A 22,612-nucleotide genomic window follows, 5' to 3' on the forward strand; every position below is an offset into this window, starting at 1 on the left:
CTGGCTTAGGATAAACTAGCAGTGTCACTGATTCTGTTCTATTTGGGGGCTCGAGTACATATGTGTATGCAGTAGAGGCAAGTGGGCAGGTAGAATTGATGAGAACAGTGTTGTAAATTATCATGTCTGTGGTTCCTTCCAAGGTAAAGATAATTAATTTTCAAATGCAGCCTTTCAGCACAAAAGTACAATATGAAAAAAATACAGTAATTTGAATACCAAAAATGTCTTCAAATAAAGACTAATGTCATAATAGCAAAGACAGGAGGTGATAAAATACTATCTACAAAGTGAACTTTCAGGGCGGTGCCTGTGGCTCAAGGAGCAAGGTGCCAGGCCCATATACCGTGGGTGGCAGGTTCAAACCTGGCCCTGGCTAAAAAACAAAACAAAAACTGCAAAGTGAGCTTTCATTTTATTGACAGTGAAATAGTAAATGGACCAAATTAAAACAATTAGGTCATGCTTTCTACAGAGAAAATTATTTATAATGCTGTGTGTGTGTGTTAAAAATTAATGTATTTGAATACCAAAAATGTTATACACCAATATAGTAAGATCTATACTTAAACTCAATCAAACCTAGGAAAAGAATATAAGTCAGCTTTTCAAAATAACTTTAAAAGTAACACCCTGTCCTGGATTCTCTCATTTTCATATATTTTCCTCAAAGGACTGCTATATAAAAGTATTATATAGGACTGCATTAAAAAGTATTTAAGACAAATATGAAGAAACATTAAGTAAAAAATTGTGAGAAAGTATACCTAGACATACTTCACACATCAATTTTATCTGCAATTCATATAGTTTTTGGAAATGATCGATTTTACTTCCACTAAGATCTCTTAAAAAGTGTATACAAATTTTTGGCACCCACCGTGTATTTCTCATTACACTTTTCAAAGCATAAAATCTCATTTTTGAGTTAGTAAGTACTTAGGAATTGCAGTTCAAAGCATACTCACTGTAGGTCTCCTTACATACTACCTTGAACTATTTCATGTTCAAGTATCTGAACCTCTTAAGTAGAGTTCCTCTAAGAGAAAAGATTTTCAAAGTTTTGCAGGGAATATATCTAAGGAAATATAAATTAAATCTACAAATAACTGTAGAACTATTCACAATCATTCAAATCATTAGAGACTAAGAAGCGTCAAAAATTAAGCCTCTCTGGTAGAAAAGACAAAAAAAAAAAAAAAGAGCATATTTTATCCGATACCTATATCTATATATGTCCCTGCCCAAATCCTCCACTGCAACCTGGAGAAAGACCTATATGATTCAGAGAAATGGAACACTATGAGAGCTCACTCTGTGACAAACACAAAACTCAAGAACCACTACTCACTAAGTATTCCAGGTATCCTGAGTAGCTTTCTAGGGATACCAAAGATACATAATCAACACTTTTCAACTTGAACTTAATAAACAAAAGCTGGTCTTTATAATTTGTTCTCAAGCCTATACCTGTAGAATCAGGTCAATTACTTGCAATGGGGAAAAGATTAGTATTGTAAATAATGGAAGCAATACACAATATAAAAACAACAAATATTTACTCTGGAATGAAGTGTACTCCCACAGCACAAATGCTAATGGAAGAAGCAACTCACAGATGCTGTAAGTGGCCAACAGAATGTCTGTCCCATGATTCAGAGCTCACTATAAATAATCATTTCACACACAAATCACAAGTTCTTTTTGTTATACTAGTATACTTAGCTCTCCATTTTAACAGAACTCTATTTAATATCACAGTATAACTTACTCAGGAGGTGGAACAGGAGTTGAAACAGGAGTTGATTCAGGCATTTTAGGTGCAGGTGTGGCAGTGGCATTTTCAGATATACTTTTATTTCCTATTTTAAGAAAGATGCCCATGTTGAGTTCAGTTTTTAAAAGCTGTACGATGAAAATATTTTACTATAACAAAGAACTTTAGTTTCTTGTAGAAGAAAAAAGTCAAATAGGTTTGCTATTGCAGAATTTTTTTTTTAATCAAAGTTTTTTAGAAAGAACTGATCATATACGATCATTGCTACAAGTAATGCATATTTGCATTTTCTCAGATAATTAAATCAAGTCAGATAACTATGAATTCTGTATAATCTTATGTGATTAGTAGTCTTTTAGATATTCAAAGTTTTTAAAGAGAATGAAAGAAAATAAATAGGTAATTTGAAGTGTGTTTAGAACTAAGCATTTTTACAAAAAGGGCAAGATTACTTCTCCTTCCTAATAATATTTTATTTGCTATTCTCCAAGGAAAAGATGGCTTCCTAAATCTAGTAGTTATTTGATACACAGAAGGAAAACATATTCAAAATATCATTAGGATATGAAAACCTCAGTAAAGAGATAAGGGATAAAATCATTACTATTACAATAGGGGAGAATAAAAATAAATTCATGAATTTTATACAGACAAGATCCTAGAACTTGCAGAATTCAAATAAACAATGAATAATAGAAGATCAGTAAGCTCCTTTGAGCAATTTTTATATTTCTAAATGAAAATTCTTATTTTCTTGGCTCAGTACTTGAGTTTCCGAACTAGAAAGACTCCTTGGAATACTAGCTCTTTAAAAGACCCATAAAGTGATTAGGTACCTTCTGTCAGGTCTTCAGTTTTTGCTCCCAGAATATTAGCAGCAATATTCACCATATTTAGAATGGCATCTAAAACAAAATTCAATCAGAAAAAATACCAATACACCTAAATATTCTCTTATACATTAATATCAGATAGTCAAAAAGTCATTTATAATGATCTTTTTGCATGTTTTGGCAAGTTACCTTTTTATTCACCTGACTACTAAAGTCCAGTACAGGACACAAATAAATTTCAGCTAAAAGTTTAAGTATAAATCTGAACTTTTGTATTCAGAAGAAATTTTAAATTTAAATATATGTTGGGGAGGTTGGGGCGGGTGAGGCTTCCCCAAACCTTTTACCAAACACTGTTTTCAGCATATTAGAAAATTTAAGTATAGGGGCGGCACCTGGGGCTCAAGGAGTAGGGCTCCGGTCCCATATGCTGGAGGTGGCAGGTTCAAACCCAGCCCCGGCCAAAAACCAAAAAAAAAAAAAAAATTTTGAGCATACATCCTATACTGGGAGAGGGAAAAAAATGTGATAATCAAAATCCACATTTTAATAGAAAAACTTTTTTCTTTAAAAAGGCTCTACAGTTTAAAAGAAAAAACTTGACAAACAAAAGTATTCCCTAAATGGGTGATTATCACAGGAAAAATTAAAAAAACAGGCATATTATCTTACGAAAAGCAGAAAATAACTAGTAGCATATAATATCTATTGGTAGTATAATCAAATGTCGACTGACACTGCATAGAATTAAATTTCTCTAATAACTTTTAAAAACTGGCTAAAATGTTTTTAGAATATAAAGCGTACAAATTCTTTTGTGAATTAGGGGGAAATGGATATGGGGCAGATTAATTAAAAGTTAATATCACAAAACAAAGGATTATAGGTAGAACTGCATGCTTGCTAATCTTGCCTCTCTTTCCAAGGAGGATATACAAAAAAGTGGTACAAAAACCTCAAAATCTATGTAAACAGACATTATTTATACATGAGGACAACAAAATAGTAGAACTCCATAAAAAAGTTAGTGCTAGGAATAAGGAGGCTTCCTTCCAGTAATGTAATGTAATATAATTTCAAATGATACTAACTTCCATCCCCAATCTAATCTTTGAAATTCCACTAGAACAGCGGTTTTCAACCTGTGGGTCGTGACCCACAGGAACTGTATTAAAGGGCCGCAGCATTAGGAAGGTTGAGAACCACTGCACTAGAAGTACACCACTCTTCTGTTACAATACTAAGATCTCCCAGCTACTTATTAAGGCTTGTAAGTTATTTCCATCTTAGTTTCCTTTCCTAAAACAGATCCACAAAAAGAGAGAGAGACATCCACAGGGTTTCATCATACTTTCAATGAAAACCAGAGATGTGACAAGCAGGAAAGGATCTAACAGAGAAAAATTAGTACATCAAGAAAACTGGGATCACTGTCACACAGAGCTGATCCTACAAATAAAAGTTTTAGTGTTGGAGAAAGCACTAGGAGATTTCAGACTGTTTTAAAGGTGATTTCTAGGAGACAGTTATAATTTTGATCTTTACATAATTAAGATTCTAAACTCTGAATGATAACAAAGCATGGTAATTTGTTTCCAATCAGTATGACACAAGGGCTTGATATATGCCATTTTAAAATATTTAAATAAAACATTTAAATGCATGGCCTTTCAACCTGACAAACTGTTGAATGGAGAAGCAGACTTGGTTCTTATTATGGCTAATGAGATGTCTCAGCAGGAAATAATGACACAAATGGAAATTCCATATTTCCTCACAAACTAAGATAAAGTTAGGAATGGAGGATGTTATTTCCTCATAAACCCACTTTTATTTAATACCAACCAATACTGTAGTATTAGATATGACTCTACTTACGCTGCAGCCTGAAGTTTAGTCAAAGCTGACTACTTTACAAAACCCAAATCATGGAACCAACAGTCTACTTCTTCAGTGCTTTAAAGTGAGATTTTACCTTAGACTTCAAATTTTTTGGCATTTATTATTAATGAATTCAAGAAAAGAGCACATGTTAATCTGTATAAATTAGCTTTAGAGTATTTTTTCATGAACCTGTATTTTGACACTAGTATCTACAAAAAGTTCATTTATTCTATCCCCGCTTTTAAAATAGTATTTATTGCCACCATTTTGGGGGACTTGGTAACAAAAGCAAAATTTAGCAAATTTCTAAATAGTTAGTGGCCCATCTAACCTAAAAGAAGTAATTTCTCCACATTCACAAAACATTGCCTAATCTAGTCTTGTTTTTTGTCTTTTGAAAGAAAGAATATTTGTAAATATTCTACTTTGACCATTCTCAACTTGCATCCAAACAGATGACAGCTTGTTACCATGAATATCTGGCCAATGAAGTCTCCAAAATAAGTAATAATTTCAAATACAGTCCCAAAATAGATAATCGTCCCTAATTTCTTCTGGATTAGTCAACTCCTTTAATTTCTGAATTGAGCAATTTATTCATCCCACCTAATTCCTTTAGAAATAAAATTCTAAGGGCCAAATATCTTCATGTTATTATTCAATCTCCAGTATACCAATGATTCCTTTTGATACAGAAAACAAGGAGGCTGCTGAAGGGTTTATATCTATGCTGTAACATAACAAGATAAACTAATAAAGAGCTACTACCTCTTATGTGTACTATCTCTGAAGTATGCCCACTTCCATCTTCTAGGAAAATGGTCCTCCTAGGACCTTAATAATTATATATATTCACAAAAATACTGTGACTTAAAAGAAAACAAAAACTACATTTTGCTTTAAACATGCACATATCTACATGTAGGTGTCATGGTGATTTTAATAAAATACAGACCATATATGTGAGAGTAAAGGGAGACGTGCACAAATGTTGAAGTAGATAGCGGCCTGGCAAATTCAGATAACAAAGCACAAGGAAAGCAGAGTAGTATGAAGAATTCTCATTAACATAAGAAATTCAAACCTTTTAGTTTAAGAATGTAAACAAAAGAATAAGGCAGAGGAGCTGCCAGAACTGGCATACACATGAAACCAAGAATGCAGTTTTAAGAGTTTTTTTTTTTTCTTTTCAGCAGTTAAGTATATTACATGGTATCAACAAAGTCTAAATAGGCAGTGTACACGCTCTGTGACAGTGGTTCTCAACCTTCCTAATGCCACGGTCCTTTAATATAGTTCCTGTGGGTTGTGACTCACAGGTTGAGAACTGCTGCTCTATGACATCCAAGTCTCATCAGAAGCAACAAACTCTGGTGATATGCATTTCCTTTAATGGCTAACTACTTAATAGAAAAAAAAGGGAGGGGGAGTTTATTTTATGATCAAAGCCACAGAACTCTATTTTCTAGGAACTATTTCTTCTTAAAAATAAAAAAATGAGTTAGGTTTAAAATAGGTTAATTTCAAGCTAATTTAGAAAGTGATGATGATAGTCAAAATTAGACATTATCATGCCAGATAACTACTATTTGCTTCTTAAAGTTATACTGTCTTGGAGGGTATAGCTAAATCAGACTGAAAAACGTCCCCAACTCTTCAGAGAAGACTAAAAGGACACACAGATACAGAAGACAGCAGTGTCAGACCATGTCTGTAAGGTTTTGTGATGGCAGTCTTACTCCTCAGTTCCCACTGTCTATCTTGTTCTCAAACTTAAATAAGAGGAGATCATTTTAAATACCATTTCCCATGCTTATTCTCAGATACCAGCTTCCCATCCATTTTGTCTTACTATACAAATTCTTTCAACGTTTAAAACACTGGAAGGTAAACACTGCCTTTCCAGAAATTATTGAAAAGAAAAACTTAAGTGATGTGTTACCAAGAAACACATCGTCAAGGAGAAAGATCCAAAAAGGAGGATCTAAACAAGATTCTATGACTAATAAGCTTAAATAATACATTGGTCAGAGAACAGATTACGAACAGAGAAATGTCCTCCACTGATACACAGTTATGTTTAATGGCATCCTGGAATTAATCCCATAGGTGCATAGAGAAATAATATCCAGAACATCAACAACGTTTTCCTTTATCTTAAACTACGGCAAGACATTACTTCCCTAAGGAGCCTCCTCCTTTCCAGTAATCTTTTAGTCTGGGGAAGTATTTTCTAATCCTATAAAATACTGATGCTTCTAGAGCTAACTTGGTATTATTAAGCTTCTCATGTAAGTGACAGAATAATGACTGACAAGTAACACTCAGAATACAAATTTAAAGGAACAACAATATTACTATCCAGCCAGATAAAATAGCATAATTTCTTTCACTAGTAAAAAAATCACATCTCAAAGCAGCAACTGAGACACCTATGTTTATATCATCATCTACGTAGGTAAGGTTCCTATTTAGAAGTAATCACTAATACACATATCTAAAAAGTCAAGCAATAAAGTAAAATAAAGTATATTGAACTAATATATAACAAATAATACTTTGTAATATGAGTGTGTAATCAAGGACTCTCCTTCTGCAGTTACTTTTTAATACTCTTCCTCCCATCCTTTACAAAAAATCTACTGAAATCCACATTCCTCTATGAGGAGCAAGAGGGAAAGAAGTGAGAAAAGGTAGGAAGGAAAGATGAAAAGAAAGAGAAGTGATTGCTAATTCTATACAGTATGGCTATACAAAATACTTAAGTGGCTATATAAAGGGTCTAACTAAGTATATATACACTATTGGTGGAATATCTAAAAAAGTTATAGTCGATGTGCACAGTGATACTAGCATTCAAGCAATTCAACAAGAGCAACAAGTGAAAAGCATGACAGCTAGTTTCCTTGCTTACAAAATTTATTTTTATTAAATTATTAATCTCCAAATAGAAAACTCCTCCGAGTTAGTCTAATATTCTTCAGGAATAACCAAAAATAACATTAAAATATACCTATCCCCATTCTACCAGTAAAAATAAAGTGCCAGTCAGGTAATGGTCTTTCCTGTAGTCTCCATTAGGTTCAGATACTACTTTGGAATAACAACAAACTAAGCCACTAAGTGTCTTAGCATTGTTTCTTTAGTTTACAGAGAGTACATTAGCCATTAGCAATAGCAGAATCATTATTGTTATATAATATTATTATGGATAATATTATTATGGATAAGAACAGTCTTCATATGTTGTGATTAAATAGGAAACGAAGCCTACCCATAGATTAACAGATCCTCATTTGCTAGGATTTTACTGATACAAAAACCTTGTTAGTAATTCTATCCCAGGTAAATTCACAGCCTTTCTTCATTACAAGGAATGGGCCTCAAAATATGAGTACTTAGAAACACCTTTATAATCTTCCATTTTTCTCTTTCTTTTTATCCATGCTTCCTATTTCATGTCCATAAAAATACTTTTCTTTTTTTTTAATTTTTTTATTTAAAAAAATAAAAAAATTATTTTTTTCATAAAAATACTTTTCAAGTAGCTTTGGTTTCAACTCAAAGTTCAACATTGGTAAACCATATCACAACAAAATGTCCGTGTACATCAGAATGAAAAGTTGAGAAACACATTAGTAATGTGAACAGGAAAATCTCAAAACACTCACTTGTAGCAGAACCAAGAAGATTTTTCGATGATTTATCTTCCCCAGTATTATAATCCAGTGGATAATCTGTTTAGAGAGAGAAAATGAAAGTACTTACGCTGAGAACTACCCTGTTTCCCCGAAAATAAGACAGTGTCTTATTTTAAGGTGTGCTCCCAAAGATGCGCTAGGTCTTATTTTCAGGGGACGTCTTATCTTTCCTGTAAGTAGGTCTTATTTTCGGAGGATGTCTTATTTTCGGGGAAACGGGGTAGCTCCAGTAATAACTGTTTAAAAAGCTCAAATTAAGTCCTGTCAAAGTCAACTGACATTTAAAACATTTTATAATAAATATGAATTATACATCTAAAACAAGTTCCTAAAAAGTAAATAAGATTCGGAAATCACTTAACAAACTGATACCAACCAAGGAAATTAATTGCCATGCTTACCAAAATTTTAACCACATTTATAAGACTTTTATTCAAGCTTTCAATATACTTTCCCAACTCTTAGTCAACATCTTCGTTTCACTTATGGGAGAATTAAAAGAAGGAAAATTCAGACTGCCCAAAGTATGATTTAAGACAACTTGAACTAGGACTTAAAGCAGAAATGGAGTGTGCTATAAAACTTTCCCCTACCTCCTGAAGCTCATGGAAGTTTTTCAAAAGCTCAGGCTTTAAGCTCTTTGGCTCATGGCAAATCAAAGGAATTAATGCACACAGCTACCTTATAAGTTTAACAGTTTGGGGGACCTGGCCCAGAGATATAATCATAATTTATAGCACTGATTTTATGGAAGGGAATTTCAGTTATAATTAACTGATTAATAAACCTGGAACACAATACAGTAACAGAGTAATTATACTGGTGAGTGGGTTGAAGAAAAAAACTTGTTATTAGGATTGAAAATAAGCTAAAGTCTAAAGAGCAGTCATACTGATTTTAATCTATATTCACCATTAGATTTTAAAAAGTAAAAAAATATGTATTATCAGGGCGGTGCCTGTGGCTCGGTGGGTAGGGCGCTGGCCCCATATACGAAGGGTGGAGGGTTCAAACCCGGCCCCAGCCAAACTGTAACAACAACAACAAAAATAGTCAGGTATTGTGGCGGGTGCCCGTATTCCCAGCTACTTGGAGGCTGAGGCAAGAGAATCACCTAAGCCCAAGAGCTGGAGGTTGCTATGAGCTGTGACACCATAGCACTCTACCCAGGGTGACAAAGTGAGATTCTGTCTCTTAAAAAAAAAAAAAGTGACACTCTCTCAAAAGAGGGGAAAAAAAAAGAAAAAAAAATATGTATTATAGTCACCTATTTAAAGTTACTTACCATAGTCTTCATCAAATAGTTCTTGACGTTCTAAGTGATACTGGGAATCAGCAATTTCTTCATATTCTTCTACCATGCTAGTGCCAAATACCCTATCAACAACAATTTTATTAAAGACTTCCAAAACAAAACAGTTAAGATATGTCTCTTCCAAAAAATAACATCAACTTTGGTTATGTTTTGAGGGCCAGTGGCCTTTGGATTCCAAAATAATGGCCGTTCCTTACATTTTTACTTATTTACTATTTCCACTAAAATGTAAAACTAATCTATTTAAAAATATTTAGAAATATAATGACAAAGTTTTTATATGTGTATCAGTCTAAAATGTTTCTATATATATTATCATCATAGCAAAACAGCAAGCAATTTAAACCAAATACAAAAAATGAGGTTTATTTTTTAACAGAGGATATTTTGACTTTTTTCCAAAATGCATTCAAGGGAAAGAAAGGTTTCATGGTTCCTATTTCATGGTATGAACTTCACATAAGAAAAAATTATTTCTTCACTTGAAATACATTGGAATTTTAATATCTCATTTTTTAAAAAATAAATACCCAGAACATGTATTTTGTTCTGCATTACCTTATAAGACTTAATGGACAAAAGTGCTCTGATCCAAAATGTGATACCAGCTCCACCTAAAGAATAAAAAGTACATGAAATGGGAAGCTAGGAAAGTACATATACTCAGCTTTTTCATTATAACATTTCTAAAAATAAAGCCTTCATTTCCCCAAAAATCAATACTTGTAAAGTTTTTGTAATGCATTAATACACTATGTCCTGTTACTCAATATTGCAAAAGAGAAGGTTGCTAACCTTTATGTACTTGATGAACATCTGAAGCAAGAAAAAGGAAAAGAAAAAGAAATCAGTTCCAAAGTCCAGATAACATGCCACAAGCAACTTTAAACACGTGTAAATTATACCGCATAAAGTACAGAAAGCAATATACTGTAATGGATAAAACTGTAGTATTCTCAATTCTTTGCAGAAATTAAAGCAATGATTTAAATTTTTACCACCACAACTAGAGAGTATTATCTAAATAACTGTAAGGAAAGAAATTAAGTCATATAATTAACTAATATAAAATTCACTGCCATTTTATCTGTTAGATATGCAAGCATTCTAAAAGCAATAAACTGTATCTAGAAACAGTCTTAAATTACCTTAAATACTATAGCTATGTGTTGTGTACATATATATATTTGAATTCATATATTGATACATATGCAGATATATAAGCACTATACTATGTATAGACACTGATAAAAGGAATAGTATATTATGAAATATTTACACTTATAGAATACTGTATACAAGTTGTTTCATAAATAGAACACATTTTTGGTATGCAATGTTATTTCAAGTATAATTTATAGGAGTAGAAGATTGTCTATTGATTCAATACGGCACCAGTCACATATACCAAAGGTGGTGGGTTCAAACCCAACCTGGCCAGCTAACCAACAATGACTACTGCAACAAAAAATAGCCAGGCGTTGTGGCAAGCGCCTGTAGTCCCAGCTACTTGGGAGGCTGAGGCAACAGAATCACTTGAACCCAAGAGTTTGAGGTTGCTGTGAGCTGTGACATCACAGCACTTTACCAAGGGCAACATAGTGAGACTCTGTCTCAAGAAAAAAAAAAATCAGTTTGTAGATTTCAGGTTAGTTCTTTTAGGAAAATGAAATGTATATAACGTTTGTTGCTACAAAATGACTCAGAAAGCATTTTTTGCTTCTAGACTCAATTCAACCAAACATGATTTTTTACAAAACTAATCATCAAAATGCTCTAGTCTCTCACCATAAAAAGGACAACATAGAAGAGTTTTATATGGTATTATTTTATGCTAATGAAATATTCTTCTGTTGTTAGAAAAGTAGCCGGTCGAAGGAATGATTTTCTACTATTTCATCACATGTAAACTGTTTTATTTGCAAAATTAAATGTATCAACTGGCAAATGACTTTTAACATTTTTTCCTCTTCACAGTATAGGAAGTATACCAAACAGATCATTAAATAATTACTCAGTATTCATTCTAAAAGGAATTGAAGATGATCTTTTATATTTTAGAATTCTATTGAATTATTAACTGAGAACATCAATTAATTTTCAAAACAGAATTTAGCATTTTTATGCTCAGACTAAGAATACTACAAGTTTAACCATTTATAGAAGTCAATTTATTACATGCTTTAAAGAGACAGTAAAATCACAGAAGACGAAATTAAGTAGCAGCTGTAAGTTCTCACATTCAAAGAAGAAAGGACAGAAATCTGAATTGCTGCCGTTCCAAAAGGTCAAATTATGAATAAAACAGTACTCTATGGTATGGCTACTATTTTAAAGTAAAAAAGGGGAGGATGGAAGGAGAGGAGTAGGAATTTCTCCTACCTTACCTAAATCTAATTCAAAAGTGATCATTCTACTTGATTAGTTGGTAGAAGCAGCAGAGGGAATATTTAATATCAGTGCTTAAAAAGTCACTTCATTTGAAACTGATACTTAGACACAGAATATTTCATTTGAAATTACAAAAGAAAAGGTTTTAAAAGCCTTTCCAATCAAATAATTGGATATTACAATTAAAATGATTCAGGAATCAGATTGTAAGACTTCAGCAACTAGTCAACAATTTGGATTTCAAAATAGAAGTATAATACTATGAGATGACATTTGCATGAAGAGTTATAATTTGAAATCTTATCAGAACCACAAATAAAAAAGACTTGCCTAAGTTTCCAGTGACATACAAGGAAATGTATTAACATTTTTCTCATAAAATAATGTACATGGTATCCCAAAGGTCACCTCTAAAAGTCATCATACATAGGGAAAATGAGAAATTGTAGCTCAATGCACCTTTACTTACAAAATATTCATTATAAAATTCTACAAAGAGGTGCCCAACACGTAGAAAATATTTTGTAAACATTTTGTAAAATTTTGTAATGGATATTTTGTAAAATAAAGATACATTTAGCAACAATTTCCCATTTTCCCTTTATAGTGACGTTAGAGGTGACCTTTGGGACACCTTGTATATCCAAGCAACAACTGTTTTATTAAATGGTATATTAACAATCAATTTCCTCTGAATTTTTATGATTTCTAAATTGGCTGGGGTGTATAAAGTGTGAATAACAGACATATTTTTTTATAGAACATAGTCCTGTATTTGTAAACATTACCTTCACATATTTTGCATACATTTGTTCATCTAAAGGGAAACTCTGGACATTCCGCTCATCTCTACCATGGAAAGTACCCAACTTAATCCATTTATTTGTAGGATATCTAGGATATAAAGTATAAATATTTTTGAAAAATTATAAACCACATATTAAAAGAAATTCCATCATATTTTCAAAATATATCCTGTACATTTTTTCCCTCTCCAGGTGAACACATTAACTTAACATAGTTTAAACAGATCATGACCCTGAATTACATAAATACATTATCTTTTCTAACTAAACTGATAGGCTCCTCTCTACTGAGAAAGAATACCTGGAAAAATCACACCATTAGACAGAAGCAGGGCCAGTACAACTTTGGGGGCTTTGAGAGGACTTTGTGGAGGTTTTAAAATAGAAAGCAAACAAGACATTATCTTGGGAGAAGGTGATACAACTCTGCACGTACTGACAAGTTATGATGATGTAAAGTATAAATATAAGTACTGATGGAAAGGGAATCAGAAAAAAAAACACTATTATTAATCATATTTGAATTTGACATAATATAGCTCTTCTCTTTTAAAAGGAAATATAATATGAAAATCTAAAACTATTGTTTTTGTTTACTGCAACATTTAAAGAACTCAAAATAATGAGCTTTCTTTCCACACATTAAAAAAAATCCACTTTACTTGTCAGTGCTATATATGTTCATGTGACATGTAAGAAAACTGCAACTTACAGAAAAAGGAAATGATGTGAACAATATTAGTGGCAAAATAATAGATGGAATTATCAGAGATATTCAGAACTTATTTCAAAAACTATTATCTATGTGATGCAGAGTATAAGGTAAAGGAAGAAACACCACGGAAAACCTTTAATGATCAATGACAGAAAAGTTACATAAACAAAAGCACCCTATATGGCATATCGTGGGTGCCCAATAAGTGTTAATGGAATGATTAAACACCTCTGCTGAAGAAAAAAATACTAAGTAAACATTAAAAACGGTATGTTTAAAAGACAAAGGGATATTCTCAGGATGTAACAAGTAAAAAAGGAAATATTTTTTATAGAGTAATTAAATGCGTAAGAAAGACTAGAAGGAATATAGTATCATGCTAACAAGGGTTATCTTTAGTTGATGCAGTTCTTTTCCAAATTTCTTACAATGTTTATTTCTTTCATAATCATACATACAAAAAAGGGTTCATAATATACTTTAACAAAAATATAACTGATAATATGTAGAATAAAAGGAAACTCCTGTACATGTATGTTTTTAATAACTTTTTAAAGAAATATTTGTAAATAATAGAGTATAATGAGTAGGAGTAAGGACTTAGAATTCACAGAATTCTGCATTCCAATCTTGGCTGTGTAAGTCATTTGACCTAGGCAAGCTTTGTAACCTCTTCATATCTGTTTCTTCATCTTATATAAGTTATATAAGTTAATGAAAGTAATTAACAAGAGCCTACAATACAGTAGTACTAGTACTGTCACCATAAACCAACAATAAAATGTTGAAGTCAAAAGAGTGACCCATTTCTTTTATTCTAAAGATTCAATATCAACCAGCTTTAAAACGTACCTGTCACTGATAGAAACCAGAAAGTCTTTAGGAGTAGAAGAAAATAATTCATAATTTGCAATATCAAACTGTTTTACTTGAATTGGTTCACAGAGTTCAATAACAAACCTTCAGAAAGAACACAAGACAATTATTTAGATAAACCAACTAAAACAACAGTATTAAATACATTCAATTTGTATAAACCAGACATCCACTAAAAGTTACTCACTAATATTTTTTAAATGCTAAAGGCATATTATAAAGTTACCGCAACAAAATATTAGGAAAAGAGGAAGATTTTTTTCTCTACTTCCAATTCCATTCTACTAAAGGCCATCCTTTAAGGACAAGCCTTCTTAAAATGCCAATGGGATCATGCCACTTCCTTTCTTAAAACAAATACTGCCCTCCATAATCTTTTATCTATGATAAAGAGTTCAAAATGTTTAAGCTGGGCATATAGCATTGGATGACATAATTATAAATAAACTAAGTGCCCATCTTATCTATCTTATCTCTACTATTCTAATCGTACCTTTACTCTTGTCACACTTAATAGCCCCCCCAAAATAATTATAAAAAATTATGCTCCTTTTAGCACTGTTCTTTTATTGTTACAGTTCCTAAATACTTATGCCTCCATCTGCCACTTCCTTCTTGGATTCAGCTCAGAATTATCTCTTCTAAAAAGCCCTCTCTCATACCCTGTGGTTATCCATCATTTCTCTCTTTCTATAATACCCTTTTAACTGTATTTTTTATAGCATTTCATAATTGCTTAATCAAGTCTGCCATTGTTTGCTTTTTATGACCTCCTTAAAAGGAAAGGCATTTTGTCCTTTTGCACAGTACCAACACTAATAAATCATAAATGTTTATTAAATGATATAAATAAACAATCTAATCCTAATATAAAAGCTCAACATTATGTGTACACACATAGAATTACTTTTTAAAATTTTGTATTACTTACCAAATTTTAGTGCTACAAGGATTCAACATATAAAGATCCATATTTTCTATAAGAATAGCAGATGTGCTCTATTTTTTAAAAAAAGGAAAGTGAATAAATTACTTAAGGAAAAATAATGAAAAAATATTTATTTCAATTCTAAAGATTTCTAGGACTTACATATTTTTACAATACACCACACCTAAGATTCTGAAATACTCATCTGGGAAAGTAGCTAAGATTTTACCAGTTATGACTACGGCATTAAAATTAGCCTTATAACAACACATTTAAAATTCATTGCCTGTTACTGTAAAACAAAATAATTTTCTGCTAGGTATTTCCTTTTTAAAATTTCATACATGTTGTGAAAGTTAAAAAACAGGGTACTATGTATAAGCCAATATAACTAAGAATTCATATAAGAAAACATCTTAAAAGGCATATCCTATATTTATTAGTGATCTAGGAAAATAGTTCATGTTAAAATATAGCTCCCAATAACAAATGTTTATATTTTAACAAGTCATTGGTTTCCATTTTGTTAAAAAACAAAAACTTAAGTTAAAGTACCTTGGCTTCCGGATTAGCTGCCAGAATTTTGGCACCACATTCTACTGAGGCATAATTATTTCGATTTTTCTGGACCTTTTTCGTGGCATGTGAACCTCCATTAGAAGATGGATGCATTGACTGACCTGCAGACAAACCTTATTATAAACACATATTTGATGATTAAGATTGAAAATATCCCTAGCAATACAATGATCTCAAAAGCAACAAGCTACCTTCTACAGAAAAATAAGTTTTAATGCTTAAGGAATATTTTAAAAGTCTGTAAGAAATTCAAAATGCTTTACCTCAATAAACAAATCAACTACAAAAACCGTATTACTTGATTTCCTTCAAAGTAATATAACTCACAAAATGAAGCTTGTACATGAGAATAAAAGCTTTTTGTATTTACATTTTATTCTATTAAGCATAATTCTATGTGTAACCCCAAAATAAAGAATTCTTTAACTCTTGAGACTTATTCTACAAAAGCAAAAAGAAAATGTAATACTTATTCCAATTGTAAATGGATAGGACTCAGAACTTTCCATACTTCAATTTTCTTATAAATTGAGATGAAAATCGCAGTTCTGCCTTCACTTTATCCTTACTTAATCATGTGCAAGAATGGCTTTTAATTAAGATTAAAACAATTATATACAGATAAATGCATATGAGTAATCAACAGTAGCTTGTAAGTTTCACCTTTAAAGAGTTTTCAAAAGTAAGTGTCATTTTATTTTACCAATTAAAAAAAGAAAACCATATTCAAACCACCCCCTAAAATTTAAAAAAAAAAAAAAATTTTTTAAATACTCCTAGTTAGTGCTTCCCTTACTTTTTTCTTTTTCTACTTCCATAACTTTCTTCTTCCATTCATCAAATGTTGGTATATCTTCTGGATCTTTGGGACTTGCTACAGATGTAGGGTCAATTTCTCCTGGTTTTGCATAATCAGAACTCTAAGAGAAATGCCAAAAAAGAATGAGATTTCAACTTTCAAACACAAATTAATAAATTATAAAAATAAATACAAATGTTTTTATTAAATAAAAGTCCAATTTTATAATGAATGCTATTTCAGAAAAAGGAAAAAGGTAAACAGAAAAGTTTTAGTTTACTTAAAAATTTAATTTTTCCTAAACCTCTGATTTAGAATGTATTCCTACAAATGTTAGCAATGTAAGCAAGGGTTGTTAAAAAAAAAAAAAAAAAGAAAGAAAGAAAACTTATATACCATGCAATTACTCATAAACTGTACAAATTAATATTTTACTTCTAGTATATCCACCTTAAAATCTAAATTATTTTAAAATAACACATCCATAAAATAATCTAAGATATAGGATATATTATTTCCAGAAAATCCTTAACAAGAAGTATCATGCATACAAAACTTTTAAGGTGAATTAAAAAACCTCAATGTGAACAAACAAAACTTTAAATTTTAGAAGAAAAACTTCCTTTATGAATAAGGCTCATAAAAGGATTTAAGAAGATGTAAAATGCATAAATAATTTTTAAAAGATGATAAATTTAACTAGATTAATATCAAAAAATTAAATAGAAGACCATAAACTATAAGGATCAATAAGCCAAAGAAAAACAGAGTATCTGCAACACATTCAGCCAACAGATTATTATTACCACTATAAAGAGTACCTATAAATAAATAAGCAGAGGAGATGGGAGAAAGGATAAAAACAATAAATTCAGCAAAAAAGATATAATTTCAGTAGTAATCACAGAATCCAAATGAAAACCAGAGATATCACATAAATTATACCAAGATAATGGAAGTTAAAATTTGACCATCTATGGCCAAGTATGGCATGACCCTGAAGGGAATTTAAAAAATGTAACAATTTTAAGTAAAGATGTGTATACTCACTAAATCCAGTCCTGAGTATAAATGCCAGTGAAAATGCACACATGCACCTTCAAAATATGCATAAGAATGCTCAATGTAACATTTTTTTAATATCAAAAATAAAAAACAACCTAAATATCCATTAATTGAAGAATGGATCAACTGTGGCAGAACAGCTACAACAGAGCAGTGGAAATAATGAAGGGACAAATCTTAAAAACAATGTTAAGTAAAATGCTACATAAGGCAAGAAGAATGTCATTTCACACTGTTTCAAAATATGGGACATAACAGCACATATTGTTTATAGTTATTTGGAAATCTCTAAAATTAAAAACAAAAGAAAAAAACCCCACCAAATTGAAGATAGTGGTTAGATCTGAATAGAAGGAATGTAACTGAGGAAGGAAATACAATTTTGATTTTTTTTTTTCCTTAAACAGAAAAATGAATGCATAGGCCAGTTGCAGTGGCTCATGCCTGTAATCCTAGCATTCCAGGCAGCTGAGGCTGGTGGATCACTTGAGTTCAGGAGTTCGAGACTAGCCCGAGCAAGAGGGAGACCCCCATCTCTACTAAGTGTTATGGCTGGTGCCTGAAATCCTAGCTACTCAGGAGGCTAAGGCAGGAGGATCACTTGAACTCAGGTGTTGGAGATTGTTGTGAGCTAAGCTGCCGCGAAGGCACTCAAGCCTCAGCAACAGAGTAACACTCTGTCTCAAATTAAAAAAAATAAAAGGAAAAAATGAGTACATATATGTTTATTCAATTATTAAAGCATTTCTGTATTCCTAAAACAATGCTTAATGTGACCATGTCTTAAGAAGTATACAGTAAAGTCTATTTAGACAGCTAACTCGAGTAAATAGCACAAGTCTCATTTGGTATATATTTGCTATATTAAGTCATGCTTTTGAGTACTAACATGAAACACCCATAACTATAATTTCTTTTTTCTTAAAAGGAAGTAGAACAATTTCCAAACCTCCCTTCAAGAAGATTTCCCAATTTAGTCCCCACCCAACTTCCATCCTAAATTGCTTAATAGACCAAGCTAACTTACTTAAAGTCCATGGCTATTAAAAAAAAAATGGCAGAAAATAAAAGATTGAAGAGTGGCACCACCAATTTTATTTTTTAAAAAAATGTAATAAAATCTAGTTTTAGGCCGGGTGCAGTGGATAAGGCCTGTAATCCTAGCACTCTGGGGGGCTGAGGCAGGCAGACTGCCTGAGGTAAAGTCAGACCCCATCTCTAAAAATAGGCAGGCAATCTTTACCTAGCAAATGCAATCAGTGTAACCTAATTCTTTGTACCCTCAAAGAATCCCAAACAATAAATAAAATAAAATAAAAATAGCCAGGTGTTGTGGCGAGCACCTGTAGCCCCAGCTACTCGGGAGGCTGAGGCAAGAAGATTACTTAAGCCTAAGAGTTTAAGGTTAATTTTGAGCTATGACGCCACAGCACTCTACTAAGGGTGACAACATGAGACTCTGTCACACACACACAAAAAAATCTAGTTCTATATATTGAAAACATAAACAAGAAACAGTTATAAAAATTAGCCTAGCTAAAATTCTGAAGAGTAAAGCCCAAATACAGTAAGAACATACACATACCCATTGAGCCCCAGGCAAAACAATCAGTATTTCCTCTTAACAAAAAATAAGAGAACTAAACAATACAATAAAATCACTTTGGCAATGCAGTTATCTACAAACAATATGATATAATCATTTTATATGGATTGTCTATAAGTATGGCAAATAGTACCTCAGATCCTTTAGATCCTCAGATCCTTTAGATCTGTGTCTGTAATCCCTTAGGAACTGAGCCACATAACAAGAGGTATAAGTAGCTGGCCAGAACCAGAGAAGCTTCATCTGTATTTACAAGTAATCCCCATTGCTCGCATCACGGCCTGAGCTCTGCCTCCTGTCAAGTCAGCAGTGGCATTCTCACAGGAGCGGGAGCCCTACGGTAAACTGTGTGTTGCAAGGGATCTAGGTTGTTTAATCCTTATGAGAATCTAATGCCTGACGATCTGTGGTAGAGCTGATGTGGGGATGCTAGTGCTGGAGAGTGGGCTGCAAATATAGATTCTTGTTAGCAGAGAGGTTTAACTGCACAGAGACCATAATAAATCAACTGCTTGCAGACTTATATTAAAAACCTTATCAGTGAGTGGCAAGTGACAATTAAGCATCTTTCTTCAACTGTAAAGCTGCAGCTGGTGACAGGCTTTATAGTGGCAAGCGAGTTGATGTACTTGAACTGTACAGCTGCATCTAATGGCAGACCTTAGGACACAATCCAACACTAATTTTAGTTCGTGTGTGATCTGCCCATTATTTTATTTATCACTTCTGTCCTCACCTCTTTCCCACACTATGCACTTATCTCAGTCATAGTTTTGATAAGCCCACAAGCCAAGCCTAGCAAAAATGAGTAAAAAACAAATGCCTCTGGAGAACTTTTACAGAAAGAGGGAAAAGACCCACTGATGAGACAAAAAGACTCTAAAATAGTTACTGTAGCAACAAAAATAATTTTATGGTTTGGGGTCACCACAACATGAGGAACTGTATGAAAGGGTCACAGCCTTAGGAAGGTTGAGAACCACTGCTCTAAAGGGTGCCGACAAAATGAAAGCTACATTTAAAAGAAAATACCAAGAATGCTACTTAAATTATGGGCTCACTGCAACAGATGATTCGCATTGTCCAAGTTTGTTTTGTATAAGACAGTAGAACTTCGATAGCTATCTCCCTTTATTGACCACCTCCTTAAGCTGACCTAATTTTCTCACACTGTACATGCACCACTTGTATTATTACAGTAGGCCTAGTTCCTTATTTTGACCACCTAGTTATATGCTGACCAGTTAGTTACTGTCTCTAGGGTGATCTACTGTATGTGGTAACCAGCTATCCAATGAAGCCACAAAACTTTCAAAACTGCTCTGCCACATAAAGATTAAGCACCCTGCATTAAAATACAAGTCCTTGGAGTTTTCAAAAGGAAAAAACGTGAACATGAAAAACAAGCAATTATTGAAGTCCACCACTTCATCAAACATGTCTAAGAATGGAGCACCATTCTTATGGGCTAACTGCATTACTAAAGCCAAGAAGCCCTTTCCTCTTGGTGAAGAGTTGATCCCGACTATTGCTAAGGACATTTAACATGAACTTTCAGGAGAGAATGTAAAGTAGCACATGTTCCTCTTTCAGCTAGCACCATGAGGAGATGAACTGATGAAACAGCAGAGGATATTGAAGCACAATTGTTAGAGGATTAATGAGTCAGCAGTCCAGGTTGAAGAGTCTACTGATGTTGACAACAAAGTAACAATGCTTGTGTTTGTGCAGTATGTTTTTAGCCAGGATGTGCATGAGGATATGTTGACTTTTGTTGCCAACCAACACCATAGCTACAGAACCATTCAAGTCTTTAAATGATTATATATCAGGAAAACAGAATTGGTTATTTTGTGTCGGTTTATGCAAGAACAGAGCAGTTGCCAGGACTGGACAGCTTTCTGGTTTCACTACTTGGGTCAAGGATATTGCTTCTGAACGTGAATCTACACACTGTCATCCATACAGAAATACTGGCTAGCCAAAATATGTCATCCAAACTAAACATTTTATAAGATGTGATTAAAATTATCAACCACATTAAAGCATTAATACATGTTTTGCTCAGCTCGGTGAAATATACACAGAGAACAGACAGAAGTGAGATGGGTTTCTAAAAGCAGATCATTGGCCCAAGTTTTTTAGTTAAAAGAGCAGCTCTACAGATTTCTTTTAGAAAATAGTCACTACTGGCAACACATTTCAGTTGCAGAGAATGAGTCCTAAATCTTGCATACTTATGTGACATATTCAACCAGCTCAACAAACTCAATCTGTCACTTGAGGGGAGAATAACAACTGTATTCAAGTCGGCAGATAAAGTGGCTACATTCAAAGCCAAACTGGAATTATGGGTGAGAGAAGTGAATACTGGGATTTCTGACTTGTTTCAAACATTAGCGAAGATTTTGAAAGAGACTAAGCCAGGGCCTTCCTTTTCCCAGGTGGTGCATGATCACCTGTCTCAACTTTCAGAAGAGTTTTAACAATACTTTCCAACTATAAAAGACCCCCAAACTAGAAAGGAATAGATCCATGACCCATTTGCGAATAAGCCAGGTGAATACTTGAGATCACAAATGATGAGGGCCTTAAATTATGTTTAAGACAACTTCAAGTCTCCATACGTTCTGGATTAAAGTCAAGGTTGAATATCCTGAGATTGCAACAAAAGCACTGAAAAGCCTGCTTCCATTTCCAATATCCTATCTTTGTGCAGCAGAATTTTCTGCAGTGACAGCAACCAGAACAAGATTACAGGGTAGATTGAAACATAAACAACACACCTCAGGTGTCACTGTCATAATCCGTAGATGATACCATGTAGTTGCAGGATATCAAGCTCAGGGCTCCCGCTGGTTTCGCATTAGAGTGAGTTATATGATTATTTTATTATATATTACAATGTAGTAATAACAGAAATAATAACGCACAATAATGCTGACCAGTTAGTCACAAGTGCACCATAAATGTAATGCACTTGGATTATCCCCAATCCATCTCCCTAGCCCATACCATCACTCCATAGGAAAACTATCTTCCATGAAACCAGTCCCTGGTCCCAAAAAGGTCGGGGACTACATCTAACTGCAACAGATAGAAATTTCCCCATTTACACAAACTTAACTAGTCCTGAATTGAATACTACAATAAAACTATTGGCTATTACTCATCGTGTTTTCATTATCTGTGACAATCTTTCTGGGATACCAATTTATTTAGCAAGTAATTAATTTAGTTAATTAAAATTCCACTCCTTTGCCTATTAGCAGAAGCCAAGAAGCCCTCTGTGAAACTCACTCACAACAGTTTAAGTCCCTTAGATAAATTACAAAAA

At 32.9% G+C, this 22,612-nt stretch overlaps 1 protein-coding gene across 6 annotated transcripts in view; it reads right to left on the bottom strand.

Moving 5' to 3' along the window:
* Positions 1 to 22,612, bottom strand: part of SUCO (SUN domain containing ossification factor) — a 75,862-nt gene that overhangs the window by 20,029 nt on the left and 33,221 nt on the right. For 3 of the 6 annotated variants that reach the window (XM_053606306.1, XM_053606305.1, XM_053606310.1), the window contains exons 7-17: positions 16,602 to 16,725; positions 15,782 to 15,918; positions 15,230 to 15,297; positions 14,275 to 14,382; positions 12,690 to 12,795; positions 10,306 to 10,326; positions 10,069 to 10,124; positions 9,481 to 9,572; positions 8,166 to 8,231; positions 2,614 to 2,682; positions 1,772 to 1,862 (exon numbers count right to left, since the gene is read on the bottom strand). In XM_053606306.1, coding sequence (XP_053462281.1) covers positions 1,772 to 1,862; positions 2,614 to 2,682; positions 8,166 to 8,231; positions 9,481 to 9,572; positions 10,069 to 10,124; positions 10,306 to 10,326; positions 12,690 to 12,795; positions 14,275 to 14,382; positions 15,230 to 15,297; positions 15,782 to 15,918; positions 16,602 to 16,725 — 938 coding nt within the window. The remainder of the gene's footprint in view (positions 1 to 1,771; positions 1,863 to 2,613; positions 2,683 to 8,165; positions 8,232 to 9,480; positions 9,573 to 10,068; positions 10,125 to 10,305; positions 10,327 to 12,689; positions 12,796 to 14,274; positions 14,383 to 15,229; positions 15,298 to 15,781; positions 15,919 to 16,601; positions 16,726 to 22,612) is intronic. The other 3 variants (XM_053606307.1, XM_053606309.1, XM_053606308.1) reach the window with 3 other exon arrangements.

This window comes from Nycticebus coucang, chromosome 10, assembly GCF_027406575.1.
Source record: "Nycticebus coucang isolate mNycCou1 chromosome 10, mNycCou1.pri, whole genome shotgun sequence".
Taxonomy (NCBI): Eukaryota; Metazoa; Chordata; class Mammalia; order Primates; family Lorisidae; genus Nycticebus; species Nycticebus coucang.